This window comes from Pholcus phalangioides, unplaced genomic scaffold, assembly GCF_987345545.1.
Source record: "Pholcus phalangioides strain wild (caught in Gottingen) unplaced genomic scaffold, Ppha-v1.0 ptg000011l_1, whole genome shotgun sequence".
Lineage (NCBI taxonomy): Eukaryota > Metazoa > Arthropoda > Arachnida > Araneae > Pholcidae > Pholcus > Pholcus phalangioides.
The window spans coordinates 8,154,148-8,171,359 of record NW_028301604.1 but is presented as its reverse complement, the minus strand read 5'-3'; the positions used below and the strand labels follow the sequence as shown (position 1 = coordinate 8,171,359).

At 32.9% G+C, this 17,212-nt stretch overlaps 1 protein-coding gene across 3 annotated transcripts in view; it reads right to left on the bottom strand.

Annotated features, from left to right (window-relative positions):
- Positions 1-17,212, bottom strand: part of mst (misato mitochondrial distribution and morphology regulator) — a 48,829-nt gene that overhangs the window by 5,015 nt on the left and 26,602 nt on the right. For all 3 annotated transcript variants that reach the window (XM_089238938.1, XM_089238941.1, XM_089238940.1), the window contains exons 9-13: positions 15,864-16,016; positions 14,858-14,986; positions 10,366-10,547; positions 5,607-5,696; positions 864-976 (exon numbers count right to left, since the gene is read on the bottom strand). In XM_089238938.1, coding sequence (XP_089095064.1) covers positions 864-976; positions 5,607-5,696; positions 10,366-10,547; positions 14,858-14,986; positions 15,864-16,016 — 667 coding nt within the window. The remainder of the gene's footprint in view (positions 1-863; positions 977-5,606; positions 5,697-10,365; positions 10,548-14,857; positions 14,987-15,863; positions 16,017-17,212) is intronic.

Sequence of the window (17,212 nt, the reverse complement as noted above, 5' to 3'; positions counted from 1 at the left end):
TTATATGGTGAAAATTAAATTTTAAAAATTTATTGGATCCCAATTTAGTATCTTGATGTACGTTCCAATGTCCCTCGATGACTTCAATGAAGACTTTCCTTCATTTGTTAAAAATTAAAACAGAGATGGGAAGGGGGAACATTTCCAATAAATGAGAAAAAAAATTTGTTCCATTTTTTACGCCTAAAGCAACTACCCTATTTATAAGATCACAACAAACATATGAATTTTAAAGCAATTCAAATTTTTCGCGGCAAATTGACGATACAGCGACAAAATGAGTCTGTGAAAAATTTGTACCGTGACGGAATAAGCCTGCGACAAATTTGTACCACGACGGAATGAGCCTGTGAAAAATTTGTACCGTGACGAAATGTGCCTGCGACAAATTTGCACCGCGATGAAATGAACCTGCGACAAATTTGTACCGCGATGAGTTTGTAGCACGATGGATTGACGCTGCGACAAATTGAATGTGATGAATTGACCTAGACCCATTTTGCTTTGTTCATCTCTGTAAGGCCAATATTTTATCATCTATCTGTATAAAAATGAAAACAATAATAATTAGATGCTAAAGTTATACATCAAGTTTCAAGCTGATAGTGAGTGCCAAGGGGAAGCCTTGAACAGAACTTATGATAAATATGTTATGATAAGGCTGTGACATAAAAAAGATGTGGTTTCTCAAAAAAAAAAAAAAATTCTCTTATTTTTCTTGGTGTGACTTGTACATCCCAGCAGCTTATTTACCAAAAACTATGATAATTGGTTATATGCAGTTTATTGTGACTTTCACAAATCTATAATTAATAAATAGCTATAAATGCACATAATGAAATTTCATATTTTTAAGTACTCACCTGGTGCAACATAGTTGCCCTTTGTCACAAATTCAGAATTGAACAGATGCTGTGGAAACATTCTGGGAAAAGAAACTGGTATAAAACATTTTTCTTCAATCACTGAATGAATCCTGGATGTGAGATGAAAGTGAAGGTAAACATCACCAAAAATTTGCCTTGATAATACAACACAGTCGAGCTCAGATATAATGAAGTAACATGAGAACATGAAAAGCATTCGCTATATCCAATATTCATTATAGCTGACAAACGATAAATACTCCAGTTTAATGAGAGGAATCCACTTGAAGCAGCATTTCTCAATCTATGGTTCAGAAAGATGGGACAAGCTGCTTGTGGACAGACTTGAAAATTTAAATGAATCACTTTTTTCAAATCAAAGCTTTTTTTTGAGGTCCTATATCTGCTTCTAAGAGTACTGGTTTTTGTTTTTTCTTACCACTCACGTGTGGAGCGAAGCTTGTATATACTTGGAGTACAAAAAGTAATTTTGCCACTTTTGGTCTTTATTCTCTTCTGACAATTCAAATGAAAATTATTCAAGTATGTCACAATAATAACAATATTCCCATCAATCATTGGTGTCCCAAGAGAGAAGAGCTTAGGCAATTTTGCCCGCTGCTCTGACACCAAGTAGTACAGCACATATTATGGGTCATGCAGATGTGAAGAAAAATCCTTCTGTGGGGGAATGAAAGGCATGGCAATTGTTGTTACCATTCTCTTGAATACTAGAATCTGTAAGTGGGACATTAAAAGATGCTTGCAAATAATATCAGCTCTATATATAAGTAAATGAAGAGGCTGCTCCTATCTAAGATACCCTTTTATGGGGGAAAAAGAGCAGAGGAGATTTCCTGGGGATACGGCCGAAAACTCAACATGAAGTTATTGAAAAATAACACATGAGAGTTTGAATCAGAGCAGAGAATTGATACTCACCATGAGTTCAAATTCTCTGCACCGTCAAATTGAGTATACCATCAATCGACTGCTTTTACAAGGGGACAGCAGTATCGACTGGTAAGGGACAATGCAAGGTTATGGTGTCGCAGGTTATTTTTCTCTAATAGGGTTGTTAATAAATGGAATAGCTTACCCCCAGAGGTAGTAAATTGTAATACAATTGACACGTTTAAAAAGAAATAGGGTAACATGGTGGGGTAAATCAAGAAGTTATCCATACTTAGAATAAGACAACCATTCTTATGGGCATTGTATAATATTTAATCATGTATATATATTGTTTGTAATTACATTTTTTATTGGGTTGCTGTATTTTTTAAATATATGACATCCATATTTATTATGGGAATCTTTTTCTCAGCCACCTTGTTCGGCATTTTGCCTGTTGTGGTATTGCATTTGTAAATGTTTAGTATGATTAAGAAAATTCACCAAGTTGTAAATGCTGGCTGCATTTACTACTTTACTTAGCATCACCTGATGATCATGAAAGTAGTTCCTTCCCAGAATGGAAAATGCATCCATATTTTTTCAAAAAGTTCAGACCCACATACCAGAAATCAGTTTTTCTCGAGGTGTATGTCATGATTCTTGAGGGAGTCACCAACCTTTGTCAGAGGTGATCTGTAAATATTGATTTGTGACTGTTGTGTCTTAGCTGGGGAGCTTCAGTTAAACATTGACTGAGGCAAGGAAGCTGTGAGTAGCGAAAGTTTAAGAATCAACTGTTTAGTGGTTTGTCAAACTTTTATAGACATATTAATGGCCCCAGGGTTCACAAAGACTAAGAAACGCTGACATAAACAATAAAGAGGTTGTACCTATATATCTTCATTTAAACACTTCTGGGAATGAACAGACCCAGTATGCTATCTATTGTTAGAATTTAACATCTAGCTATAAATGGCACTGACAGAATACAGTCGTTATCAGAATGGCATAGTAGTACTTCACTTTCTGACTTTGTTTCTGAAAGAGAATTTATTTTTTGATGGAACTGTATTCTATGAAAAAATTATATTCTAGCCAAAAACTTAGTTATAACCAATATCCATGAATATGGCAATTGATCATAACCAATATTTTAAACATTATTTTGGTATTGTAGGTTCACTGGGATGGAAAAAAAAAGTTTGTTATAACCAATACTTCATAGTGTCTGATTTCATTATAAGGAGGTTCAACTGTATTTATAATAATTATTGTTCAGTTTAAATAATCAAAAATAACTGGTTCATTACAACCCAGCAGCTAAATTATGTATTTAGGCAAATGTTTACAATTGTTACTGCAACAAAACATGTTCCACACGATGGCCATCATTTCCAGATACCATGTGAAATCGCAAGATGGCATGTTCAACAATTGACCGAAGTATATGCGGGGAAATGCACATGGTGTGAAATGCTGCTTTTAAAGTAAGGTAAAGTTCTTGGATTGTCACAACTTACCAGACATTTCAAATGCCCCCAAAGCTAAAAATCGTATGGATTAAGGTCCAGGGATGCCATAGATTAGGGAAGTGCCAGCTGATGACACATTCTTATGTAAAATGGTTTTAAGAACATTCTCAACATACACTACAATGTGTGGAGAAGTTCCGTCTTGCATAAAGATTGTTTCTGCAAGGCAGTGACGTGCTTGCAGAGCCAGAACAATTTCGTTCTGTAATAGCAATGCATATCGCTTCCTGATAATCGAACATGTCACTGCACTTGCAGAATGTAACTCCTCGTGAAGTAGAGACTGATTATAAATGATACAGTAAATCCACACCATACTGCCACTTTTGGTGAATGCAATGGAACCTCTAAGATAGCATGCAAATTTTCTGGTTCCCACATTCGGCAGTTGTGAGTATTGACTGCACCATCCCAGTGAAAATGTGATTCGTCTGTGACCTCAACACGAGTTAGAAACTGCAGTGAGAACCAGAGACGAACGTCATAATCATATGGAAGCAGGGGCGTAGCCAGAAATTTCGTTCGGGGGGGGGGGGGACCACTTTCATTTCGGGGGGGGGAACCAAAGTGACAGAACAATGGATTTGGCCATCTTTTTCCCTTTTTTCGGTCATTTTCTCACATTTCGGGGGGGGGACCCAGACCCCCAAGTCCCCCCCCCCTGGCTACGCCCTTGTATGGAAGCAATCACTGCACAAGTGAAAGTTTGTACGGATAATATCGGAGGATATTCTGCATGATCTTATGGATAGTTTAACGTGGCCTATCCAACGCCTGTGCTACATGCCTGACACTAGTGCTATCACGAAAATTTGAAACTCTGTCCTCTTCCACCTGAAGCGAAACCTCCTGTACTGCATCTATACAAACAGGTTTTCTTCCTCTTCCAGGACGAACAGCCAATGATCCTGTGGTTTCAAATTACGTTATCATACTCCAAAAGTTTTTAATATTCATTGGATCTTTTCTAATCCTCTTCCAAGTCAGATATTTCAGTAGAGCAGTTACTGCGGAATTGCTGTTTTGGTAAAACAATTTGACCAAGTCAGCATGAAAAAAAACAAACATGATCTAATAAACTTATCGCCATTACGAGCAGCAAACACACTGAGAAACAAGATCTCTGCGAATGTTTCTAGGTTTTATAACAGCTGCTGCACTTAATATATTTCAACCATAATCCCTGCTTTTTTTCTTCTGAAACATGCTTAGTGCACTCTTTAACAAATCCTTGTGAGGTATTGGGGTCAGTTGACCACATTCCGAAAACCACTAACCTAGAGAAAGAAACCATACTTTTTTTTAGGGTTTAAAGAAAAAAAAATCCTTCAAAACAAATTTTGAGGGCTATTTATTATTATATGCATAATTTTTCTTTTGTTATCATGTCCAAAAGTGACAGAAATTCCAAATCTCTTTCTTGGAGGTTAACCTCAATTTTAATCCTATGGGAAGTGTTTGATTCCACCAAAATGTGCTTGTTCAGAGTTTACCATTGTGTTAAAGCAGGGGTCTTCAACCTTTTTAGACATTGCAGGTAAAATTAAGCTTTCCACAAAGCCTGTGGGCCACCAAGTCATACCGTGGTATTTTTGTTTGAAAAAAACGGGTTTCCCAAATTTATTGAACACTTTTATTTACTCTGAATTTTTCTTTCTTTAAATTTGAATTTTTATTTATTTGTAAACAACTTCCTCTCATTGATTAAATAATTAATTATTTTCTCTCTCATTCAATTATTTCTTCTTTAAATCTGAAATTTGTCCCAATAATCTGAAATTAATTTTTATCAATTATGAAATTATTTCCTTTGAAAATTCTGAATTTTTCCATGAATTTCTACTTTTAACTATTTTGAAGTTACTATTAATAATTTAATTAATTTTGTAATTATTTTTTCATCAATTATGATTTATTTATTTTTTCACCAATTATGAAATTTTTTTTTCCAGTCATTTTAATGTATCAAATGCACAACATCACTACTGAATCTGGAAAGTATCTTACAGTTCTAAATACAGCAGTACAGATTTCAGTGGTCAGAGCTCTTTAACAATTTTTTTTTCTTTTAGAATTTAATCATTTTTCTATGTAAAGTAACTATTATCTAAAAATGGTCGGTGAGCTGCAGCAAAAAGCTTGGAGTTAAAGACTCCCGTGCTAAAGTGATAATGAAAAGTTTCACTGTATTAAAATTTTTTGAAAGAAATGCACATCTTGAAAAAATACTAATATATAAACCTATCACTTAATCATATTCGCTAATAAAATTTTTTTTCATGGAAAAAGACAACAGACAAAGTAAGCATACCCTTCTGTGCAGTTCAAATAAGTTCTCATGTATCTATTAACCAATTCCTCTTTAGAATGAAATTCAGAATCGCCACCAAATTTTCTGCTTCTGAAATTTCAAATAAGTTTTTATAATAAGTGAATATGTTGTGAAAAATATGCAGAAGAATTGTACACAGGGTGTCTTGTAAGTGCTAATGCTGCCTTTATCTTATCAACCACCCGTTGTAGTGGTATGACTCTAATTTAAAAAATGCTCAAAAGGCATTAAAAAATTGCTCTGAACCAATTTTAAGAGGGAAACTACAACGAGTAGCAAAATAAAAAAAAATCTAAATTTTTATATAGTCAACTTATCCTTTGACTTCAAATCAGAAAGTTGTGGCTGTCTCTCTAATGAGGCCAAAAAAAAAAAAAAAAAATATATATATATATATATATATATTTAAGTTTTTAAGTGTGCAATATTTGCTGAGATATTGAAATTCAAAAATTAGAGAAAAGTTGGGAAAGGACAGCATAAATGAGGGAATGGAGCATTGTGTCCGTTAGTTTTTTCTGTTCTTTCATAACTTTTCTCCAATTTTTGAATTCAAATATCTTGGCGAATATTGCATCAGGAACATGTAATTTTTCCTGTTGGCCTCAGGAGATAAAGGGCAACAACTTTGTAATTGGAAGTTAGTGAACAAGGGGACAGTATAAAATCAATTTTTTTTTTACATGCTGTACTTACAGCACCTTTCGAGCATTTTTTAAACTGGAGTCATACCATTACGATAAGATTAAGGCCACATTACAGGACACTCTGTATAATACATGTTAATAACCCATTATTTCATATACATAAATATAATATACCGTGAATTCTGCTTACAACAGTAAAAAAAAACTGCCACAGAAAAACATTGTAACCGGGAGATCACTTTAAATGGGAAAATCTCAATGAGTATTAGTAAGAGTTGGGACCATGGAAATAAATTGTACTAAGTAGGAAAATGTTCTAAGTGGAAACATTATAAACGGGATCTAATGTATATGCTGTATGCAAAATTTATCAAAATGAGAAAAAAAATTTTGTATTCATATCTTTTCAAAATAGATTGAGCACTGAGCCAGAGTTACAAATGAGCATTAAAAAAAGGAAAAATAAATAAAGAAGTCCCCCTCCTTTCCAGAGTAGAGTTTTGCAGCAAGTGGCAGAGTTTTAACAGTTTGACGGGGGGGGGCGTGTTTTCTGAGCAGTTGAAAGAGAAGAATATTCTCAATGCACAGCTTTTGAATAGCTTTGTTTGGATTATGTTATTGACATATCTACCACAAATGAAATTTTCTTCTATTCACGGAAATGTGCAAATTATAACTTTTTCCACAAAGCTTTTCAAGCCAAAATTATCAAAATTTTGTTAACAAAAAGAAAAAAAAATTTTTTTTCCGAAACCCAAATTTTGTACATTTTTAACCCTTTGTTTGCCAGTGTTGCTCTCAAGCAACACAAGTTTCTTATATTTTTCAAATAAAGACTATATTTTGAGCACATTTCGGCATCAATGCTTCTAAAGCCTCCGTCCCACAAGAGTGGGCTAGGGGACCATTGGTAAGATAAGTCTTTGTTGAACATAACCGCAAAAACCACAGCCGGTGTGAAGCAATCCCTACTTGTTCGGTTATTCACAAAGGAAGACGCTCGTTCCGCAGCCTTTGTATTGAGAGCCATAAAAATTATTGCTTCCCAGAGGCCCGAGGCGACTGCGAATCCTGACAAAGACTTTTATTATCTTTAACTTTAATTATCTTACCAATGCTCCCCTAGCCCACTCTTGTGGGACGGGGGCATAAGCAACTCCTAAACATTTGATTTTTACTTGTAAGCTATGCATGAAGTTACTAGCAGAATGACCCAAAAGTACACGTCTCCTGTTTCATGCCAAGCAAAGCAAGAATGATTTTTGAACCTTTCATTTTGGAGGGAAACATCATGTGGAGGAAAAATATTGCTGTTCATTCTTTAACAATGTTAGAAAAGTAACTTAGCAAACAATAAATAAATTTTTGTACCATTCAAATCTATATAAATCATATAAATACAGTATGTTCCCTGACATGCAACATCCCATATTTTTTTAAACATTGACAATTTTTTTTTGTCATGAAATAGCATTCACAGTACCTTATTTGCTTAAATATAACCATGAAAATTTTCCTCCTCCAGATATTTTGAAGATTGCCAATTAATAGGTTAATCAGTATGATATCTGAAAGATGATAATCACATTTTGAAGGGTGGAATTAAATTGACAATACAAATATTTTTTCCCTATGTTGAATTAACTCGATTATGAGATTATCTGATTGCACAACCAATTATATGTAAGTAGGAACAGAAAGATTATAAGGTAGAAGGCACTTTACAATGATTACAAAGACAGCCGGAGATGTGATTAAATGGTTCAAATTACTTGCAGGTATTGTTCTCCTTCGTATACATGGGGCAATGATAATTTTTGAATTTGTCAGAAACAATGATTTGATGCAATATTTCAAAAGAAAAAAAACTTGCACCTTAAACAGACAAGAAACATGCAGGGTGATTACTTGAGTCAGGCCACAAATTACTGGCAAACTATTGATCTTGAAGGCATACTTCCAATTAGAAAAAGTATCCAAATAACGTTAAGACCTCAGATACGTCATTCATATTGCAGGGGGTTGTTTAGTTATTAGAATTAAAAAACTGATTTTCTAAATGGTCATCCTGTCCTGAAAAACCCAATTAGAAAAGAGCTGCCCTGTCTCCCTCGAGACAAAAAAAAAATCCATGCTATTAAGCAAACAATATTTGCTGAGATATTTGAATTCAAAAATCACTGAAAATGGGGAAAAGAATGGCATAAATTAATGGAAAAGTTCATTATATTATGTTCTTTTTCCCTTCTCTTCAGAGATTTTTTGAATTCAAATATCTCAGTAAATGTTGAGACGTATGACATGGAATTGCACTTATAAACATGGGGGTTTTTTTGTTAGGCTAAGGAGAGACAGGAAAAAACCTTCTAATTCACGTTTTTAGGACAGGAGATTTAAGAAGTTAAAAAATTAATTCTAATAACTATACAACCCCTTGCAATATGAATGATGGTGATGAGATCTACATATTATTTGGATACTTTTTTTAATTGGAAGTATGCCTTTAGGACCAATGATTTGCCAGTAATTTGCAACCAAGGGACTGCAGTAATCACCCTGTATTTCAACATAGCACTACATTACATCCAAAATACTGCGTTAAACCCCCCTCTACAACAAATAAATATTTAATGGACAAAACCATCTAGGTCAATTGTATGTGATAAAACCATTAGAAATAACATAAAAGAGTATAGGTATATATTTGGAAAGGTTTAGACCTAAAATAAATCATTATTTTTATGAATCAAATTATGTTTTCTTTCAAGTGATTTTTCATGGTTCTGTCACACATGCTAATTCAAGATGATTTTGATCATTTGATTTTTATTTATAACATTTGTAGTTTATTTAAAAGTGGATGTCTTAATTTATTTGCACAGTTTGATGATGTCAGTGCCCTGTTTAACTCTCATGAATATTGGTCACCTAGAAGATGAAATCTGAATGGTTTATTATTGTTGAAAAATGCACAGCAATATTTCCCCTCCATATGCAGTATCCAAAAGCAAAGGGTCAACGATTTTATTCTTGCTTGACTTATCAACAAGTACTTTCAACGTGTACTTTACAGCCATCTGCTCGTGACTGTAGAAACTTCGCACACATACCTCCACAAGTGAAAACAAAACTTTCATGAATTTCTTGGATGCATCAATGCCAAAACGAGCTCAAAATATAAAACACGTTTACTTGAGAAATATTAGAAATTCATGTTGCAACATCCCCCACCCCAAATCCATGGGCAACACTCTCAAATAAAGAGTTAATGTCACTTTCAGTTTCTTAATGTTTAGCCATATTTTGAATTCCCTTAACGCATACCATTAGCAACCAAAATTTTTCTGAACATTGTTTTATTTGAATATATTAGGTACTTCTTTTCCAAGTAAACTCATTATTAAATACTTTTTTTTCAATGTAACATTTTTGTTTAGCATCCTTATTTTAAAATCAACTAAAGCTGTTAACTGTATAACTTAAATGTTATTTTTATGAGTCTAACAATCTTATCTCATTTTTTGTGATAATCTTATTTCATTTATTTCAATCAAATCATTCACTGGTTTGTAAAAATGTTTCTTTCTATCATTTGGTTTTTTTTTATCCCATTATTAAATACTTTCCCCAAGGATTGCATCCTCAATATCCAGGGTTGTTAAATTTTTGCCGCAGTGGTTAAAACCACCTCAGCAAAAATTCATAGATTTTAAAAATAGGATTTATCTGTTTTGAATTCTATAAATAATCAAAGTTTTTATTTATGAATTTTTTTTATAACAAATCTGGATGATGCATATTTTATTTGGATATGTTTCCATATTTTTGGTTGCTGAATATTCATTTTTATGCTATGTAATTTTATAAGTTTTACATGCTTTTTAAGTTATTATACTGAAAAGAATATTTCATAATGGAAAAATTAAGCTTGGTATATCTTGAGTAAAAGGAATTTTTACCAATTTTTTCCTGTTTTTTTCCACTTTTTTGCACTGTCCTGGTAAAAATCCAACTCTGCCAATATTTACTGAAATATCTAGGAAAATGCTTCTTTCCCATTAAACACAGTTAATTAAATAATAAAAAAATACCTTCTGAAATTCTCTTCACAAATTCCTCTCACAACACCAGCCACTAAAGAAATTTTACACTCATGATTAAATGAAGGAGTAACAGGAACAAGTCTATAATCAGGAGAAAGATGCTTCGCTACTTCAAACATGCTAGTAGAACTATTTAACATGAATGGAAAATTCAATGCAGTTGACAATAACTGAAAAAAAAAAAAAAACAATTATGTAAAAACAGAGCTGAGCCTACTTTCCACAAAATAAAGTATAAAAAAGCATGATGCAACAGCTTTTTTCTATCCCAGTTGCTGTGCAATATAAAAACAGTGCTAAACAGTTCAACTCATAATGAACTATTGAACATGGTTAAACCTTAATTTATAATCTTCAATTTTATAATGAAAATTAACTGGTAGTCTGGACAGAACTTCATTTCAATCTATGACATTTGTTCCCTGATTTATGGATTGAATAGCACAGATACTAGGCATTGCCTGGGAAAAGTGATAAATACTTAGCTACAGTGTTTATCAATGCATATCTGAACATCTTTAGCTATGTCCTCACTGTCCGCACCTTCTTCAACAGCTTTCAACTTTCAAACTTATTTTTTTTTTCTTTACAGCTAAACTATCACATGCCTCGAGTGGCGTGCTGTTTTTTGTCTACACTTATGTGGCAAAACCTTTCAATTCAGATGATGCAATTCAAATCAGCTGATGCAACTGTCGTAGCAGAAACAATATCCCCATTGTATTGTAAAAAAATATGAGGGAAAACTGTGTGATAAAAGACAGAAAATATAGATGAAACCATTCGAAATTGCTCAACTTTGGTACAAATAAAAAAATTAAGTCGTTTGTTATCTTTACTCGAATATAGTTGAGTCGAAGAAATTAAGAAAACTGTATCCTTCTATTTTGTACTTACTTGCTATATAAGTCTTAATATCTCAAAAATTTAAATGATTTTTTTTCTTTTAAAATTATAGTCAGCGAAGTATTATTTTTCTCATGTGTTTATTGATAAACCAGGGGAACTAAAAAAGTGAAAAACTTAGAATTTTCAAATTAAATTGTTTTTCATAATAACAAAAAGTAGCAGAATATGGTGACCTATGATTTCCCTCCCCCAAGATGATCAAAAATTTATAATATTTTCGTAAAAAAATCTGAATATCAAGGAAAATTCTTTTATATGCTGTTTTAATCAATTTTTGAACCTAAAATACTGTACTTTAAACAGTTAGTAGCACAAAATTTCTCTACAAGGGATTTTTTGTGCGCTCTCCCTTAAACTCTGTGTGCCCCTCTAAAAATTGGTCCTGCGTACCCCTCTGGTTGCAGCTATAATAATGTTCATGAAAATAAAATCTACACAAAACTGTACAGTTTTTGAGATAAAATCTTATTAGTACACTGAAGGGCACAGCCTGTTTTCCATAAATTGGGGCCCTAGGCAAACACAAATCTTTTCCTTCCCCACCCCTTTTATGCAATGTTCCTTGAGACAACTTTTTTCTAGTTGCAAGAAGACTACCTATACCCATCATTTACCGCAAGTTTGGCATACAAATTCTTGAAATCAGGATGATTTTAACTGCTGAATACAATTTTCACAAAGTGTTTGAATTGGGACATTGAACAAGTGCTTGCAAACATGAAATCAGACACGATCACTCTGGGTACTTCAGAAAGAACCATGGTGCTCACGAGCAACAGGTTGAACATGTCTGCTATAGAGTATAATGTAACAAGTTTACACATAATTACTCTCAAAATGAATTCCACGTTTGGCAATATTCTTTGGAAAAATAAAAAATAAAGGACAACCAATTTTTGGCCTCCACAAAAATTTTAAGAACAAAAGGAACCTGCCACATTTGCCCATGAAAAAAACAGGCACTGGTGAAGGGGTCCTGCATCCGGTAAGTGTGATCCTGCAACAGTTGACTAAGTATTCTTTGTGTGACTCCACGAAAAGTTTGAAAAAATGAGGAGTCGAGTGTCTCAACAGCATCATGGGCCTCTGTGCGAAAGTAATATTTGGAGGGCATACCAATTTTGCATATGTTAAAAAAATCATAGCATTAGATCTAATCATAAATAGCCTTCCAAGGTATCACCCTGTGTCTGGATTGCCCTATGCATTGAAGTGGCCTATGGTAGAGCTCATATGAATTATTTTACAATTACATAGAAACTTCTGCAATGTGAGCTCCTCACTAAAACATGGGGGAAAAAAAAAGAAATTCGACCTACATTTTAATATAAAATTTGACAAAATATTTTTCAAGATGTTAATTCAATTTATAATTTTATAATTATAATTACTGTTAATTCAAATTTACCGTAAATAATATCCTGTAATGCACTACGTGATCTGGAATCTTCAAAAATGTCAAAGTTTGTTTGGATGACATTGTAAAAATCGAAAAAACTTATGAAAACAACATGAATCTTTGAGACAAGAAAAAGGAAATTGAACAAAAATTCACACCTGGTGGAGCAGAAGAAATAGGAATTAAAAAAATGTCTGTTTTCCCAACAAGTTTGAGTGACGCCCGTGTGATTACACAATGCTTGACAACATATGTGCCAATGGAAAGTGCACTGCTGCAGAAAGAACACCAGTGTAGACATAGCTATTCATGGTTCAGACCAATAAAAAAATGGTCATCAACTCAAGTGAATTGTGAAAGAAACATTTTCAGGAAAGCCAATATTAGGTGGGACACCAGAACTGGGAAAAAACGTTGAATATCCTTTTCATATAACCTGTTTTTGGGGAAGAAATTTTGCTTTCTCCCAAAACCATTGAAGAAAATCAGCTTTCATCCTGTAGGAAGAAGTTTCTTTCTTGTTACTTCAGTTGATTCTGTTTATAACGATCAGATTTTACTAATAAAGAACCACTTAAAATCCTAACCATCGCATAATATCAACAGCTTGCCTCTGATATATATGTTGGTGATCTTCCTAGGAGCTGCTTTGAGAACCACTGACTTATGGGTCATATATGCGACAGTATACAAGTCTAATATTTTATTCAAGCCTATGTGAATATTGTTAATTATTTGTATATCACAAATAATTAACAATATTTAATCAAATTAAATTATTAAAATTATAATTAAATTTTCAAGTCTGTCTGAGGACCACTTATTCCATCTTCACAAACCACCCCTAGTCTGCGGACCATAGATTGAGAAATGCTGCTTCAAGTGAATTCCGCTCATTAAACTCAAGTATTTATCATGTATCGATTATAACAGATATTGTAAATGTTTTTCATATTCCCGTGCAACTTCATTGTAGCTGAGCTCGACTGTATTACGAAAATATCATTTTCTTCACCTCCATAGTGAAAAGGAAAATAATGGTTTGACTGGTTTTTTTTTAAATTTCTAACATTTTCAAAGGTTAAAAAAAATTAAGTAGCCTATCATTGTAGTCATGTCTTGTTTAGTATTTTGCATCATTCCAGGGGTGTAAAAGGTTTTATCTATCCTGTTTGGTATATATGCAAAATTCTTCAATTTATTATAGCTAGGTATATGCATGCATATATGTTGATGAAATACATTCATTGTATCTATATTCAGTATAACAAACTCTGAATAATAAAGAATCGGGGTTGTCTAGTAGTTAATATTACTTATTGGCCTCTCTCTTTTTATAGCTAATCAGTTAAAAAAAACATTCATATACATATTTTTCATTGAGATCAAGTAGTCCCTACAATGGTGATGCCAGATTTGTTAAGCTAGTTACGTGAAAGAATACACAAATAAGATATGATCAAGAAAATTATTGGCAAATCCTTGACATTTTTCAGTAGCTTCGGTGGTTTACAAACAGAATACATTCCTTTAATAAAGTTTTTTGTGGTTATATATGATGAGTCATTACATTATGACCACCTCTTTCATGCTTTGAAATGCTTTGAGGCAGGCAGCAGTATAGATGCGAATCATATCAACATATGTGTATGCCACCAGGGGAACAAGCTTTCTGTAAATATAGTTTTTAGTTGCAATATAGGTAAAAGAACTAATTTATGACTTTGATAAAGAGTAAACTATGATGGCTTCTGCACCAAATTCTAGAGAACTTAGATAAATAAGTAATGGTACAACTGGTGAGCTGTTGATGCACCATTAATATGAGAAACATAATCTACGGTGATGAACCTAATCAACAAACCGGCATCGAGTCATGAGTTGTCCATAGCATATTGATGCCAGAAAGAAATAGTTATTCATTGCTCACAATGAACGCAGTTCATGAAATCACCAGCTGTGAACAGAACAATGCATTATAATACACCTTGCAGCACAGAGACTTTAATACAGTCTTGCATCCTAGACACAGATCAGCATATTAGATTGGTGGCCATAATGCAATGGCTCATCCATGTATGTGCTTTGCTTTAGTGTGCATTGATTTTTTTATTTTGTCTCTATTATTCTTTATAAGAGCATGAAAGTTATGGAGAAATAGAAAACTTTTACCTTCTTATTATACTGAGTAACACAATCAATGAAATGACCCATGCGTTGTTCTCTCACCAATCTGTATGGAAGAGTGATATTTTCAATAGCAGTGGCCAATATTGAACTTGTATGGTACATCGATTGATGCTTGAGAAAAAAAAAAGATTAAACACCTTTTAAAAAAAAAAAGGGATCATAACCCAAAATGTGTTTATTTCTAATAAAATAAGAGACATAAAAGGAAAGTAGTTTTAGTCATAAAAGTTTTCAATCCGCTTCATAATGTTAATTCTTCCTGCATGAAAACTGACAAAAATGCAGATAGATCACTTTACACTGCAAGCTATGTGCAAAGATTTTTTTCTATATCTTTATCAGTGTGCAATATAATCTTCCTTCAAACTAAATTTTGCAATTGTACCAATTGATTTTAGTACATTTTTTGAGTGAGGCATGCTGACCAGAAACTGTAAAGGAGAATAAAATCCACAGTTTGTGTGTAAGAGATAAGAGAAAGTGAAAAACCATCGGCTCAGTTGCGATAACATAAAAATAAATAAACGAAGTGCAAATTTTTTGCTTGTAATGTAAACCATTGTGTGTTAATCGAATAAAAAAATTTTAAAAATTTTTACTCATTAACCGAATTATGTGTTAACCAAAGTTCCAATGTATTTCAGACTTCTAGAAAAATACTTGATGAAATGTTCAGCAATTTCAAGCATGTAAAATAAATGCTTGAACTCATACTTTCCAGTGAGGATTCAGTCATGCCTTATTTTTGAAAAAAGCTGATTGTAATAAATGACCAATTCATCTATTTTGAATTCTTATGATTATGTTGTTTCAGCTCATTAAATAACTAAATGTAATTATAAAAATAATATATTTTTATTAAAACTGGCAGCCAACTAGATAATGCATCAGCCTTTAATTGTGCAGATCTTTGTTCAAATTGTGTTCTGTTATATATCTTTTCAGTCCAATGCTGATTTTTAAATGGGGGGAAGAGGAAAATATATACCTGATAATGGAGTGAAGGAAATTGCTGGTATTGTCCATCAAATGATGTAATATCACAGGCTAAACTGAGTGGTGACACCAATGAGGCATTATTAAGCATGTAGCTAAGCCCATTAATTAAGCAATATAGACGACACAATAACTCATTCTTTTCCTAGAACAAATAAATATATGTATGCAACTTGAAGATATTTTATTCATTGTCATAAACTCATTTATGAGACGATGAAGAATTTTTTTTCCCTATGAATTCTTCATTTACCACATTATGAAAAGTAGAATAAAAACAAAATGATGGTAATAAAAATATAATGATAATAATCAATAATTACAATGTTACAAAAAAATTCTTTTTTCGGTGCCTCGAATTTTTCAACTGATTTTGACTATATTTGGTGTGCTGGTTTCAAATATCAAAGCAGTTTTTCTCTATCAGCTCTAGTTTTTGAGATTCAGCATAGCTAAATTATGAAATATTTTAAAACTGAGTAGTAGTTAAGTTTTTTATGTGGATTCGTTTTCCTCTGCTTTTTTTCCTCCTTTTTCTCTATAGTGCTATCAGCTGATTGTATGAAGCCGTATTTATTTATTGACATAACCTAGTGTTTACATCTAACATAACTACTGTTTATAGTTAGGAGGGTGTCGATACATGGCAGTCAGTGCCATTTTTTCGTTTTCTCTTTTATATTATTTTCTATTCCGATATATGGGCTTGTTGCTCCATGTGTCCAAGTTAAGTGTGTGTTGTTCAGCTTTCGTAAAGCATGGTCATGGGACACACACACAATCCGGATCTAAATAAAGTTTCAAGTGGTTTTTAAATCTGTGTTCCAGGATACTTATTTCGCAAATCGCGAACAACTACATAACTTATAAAGTTCTTTGTTTTGAGGGCTGATGAAAAGGAATGACATCCAGGTCAAGAAGTTGTAACAATCATACCGATATATTTTGCTAAATGTGTGGTGAGTACGCCCTAAAAGAGAACTAAAAAGCCATTTCTGATTTTGTTAAAAGAGCTTAAATTGTTAAATTGGGTACTTCGTCATTACATTTGGTGACCAAGATAAAGTTTGGAATCCACACACAATAAAAGTTGTACAGAACATCTACGACAGTGGACTAATGGGAAGAGAAGGTGTCTAAAGTTGCCAATACCCATTGCTCACTCAACTGAAATGGCAGGATTACGATACTATCACTTTAGTAATGAAGATAATTTCACAAACATCAATGAGTAATTTGTGTGGACTTTTCATTTCAAAAGAAAGCTTAAAGAATATCTTCACTCAATAAACGATATTGAAATTTATTTTCACATAGTTCCGTAACTGCAAATCTTATTAA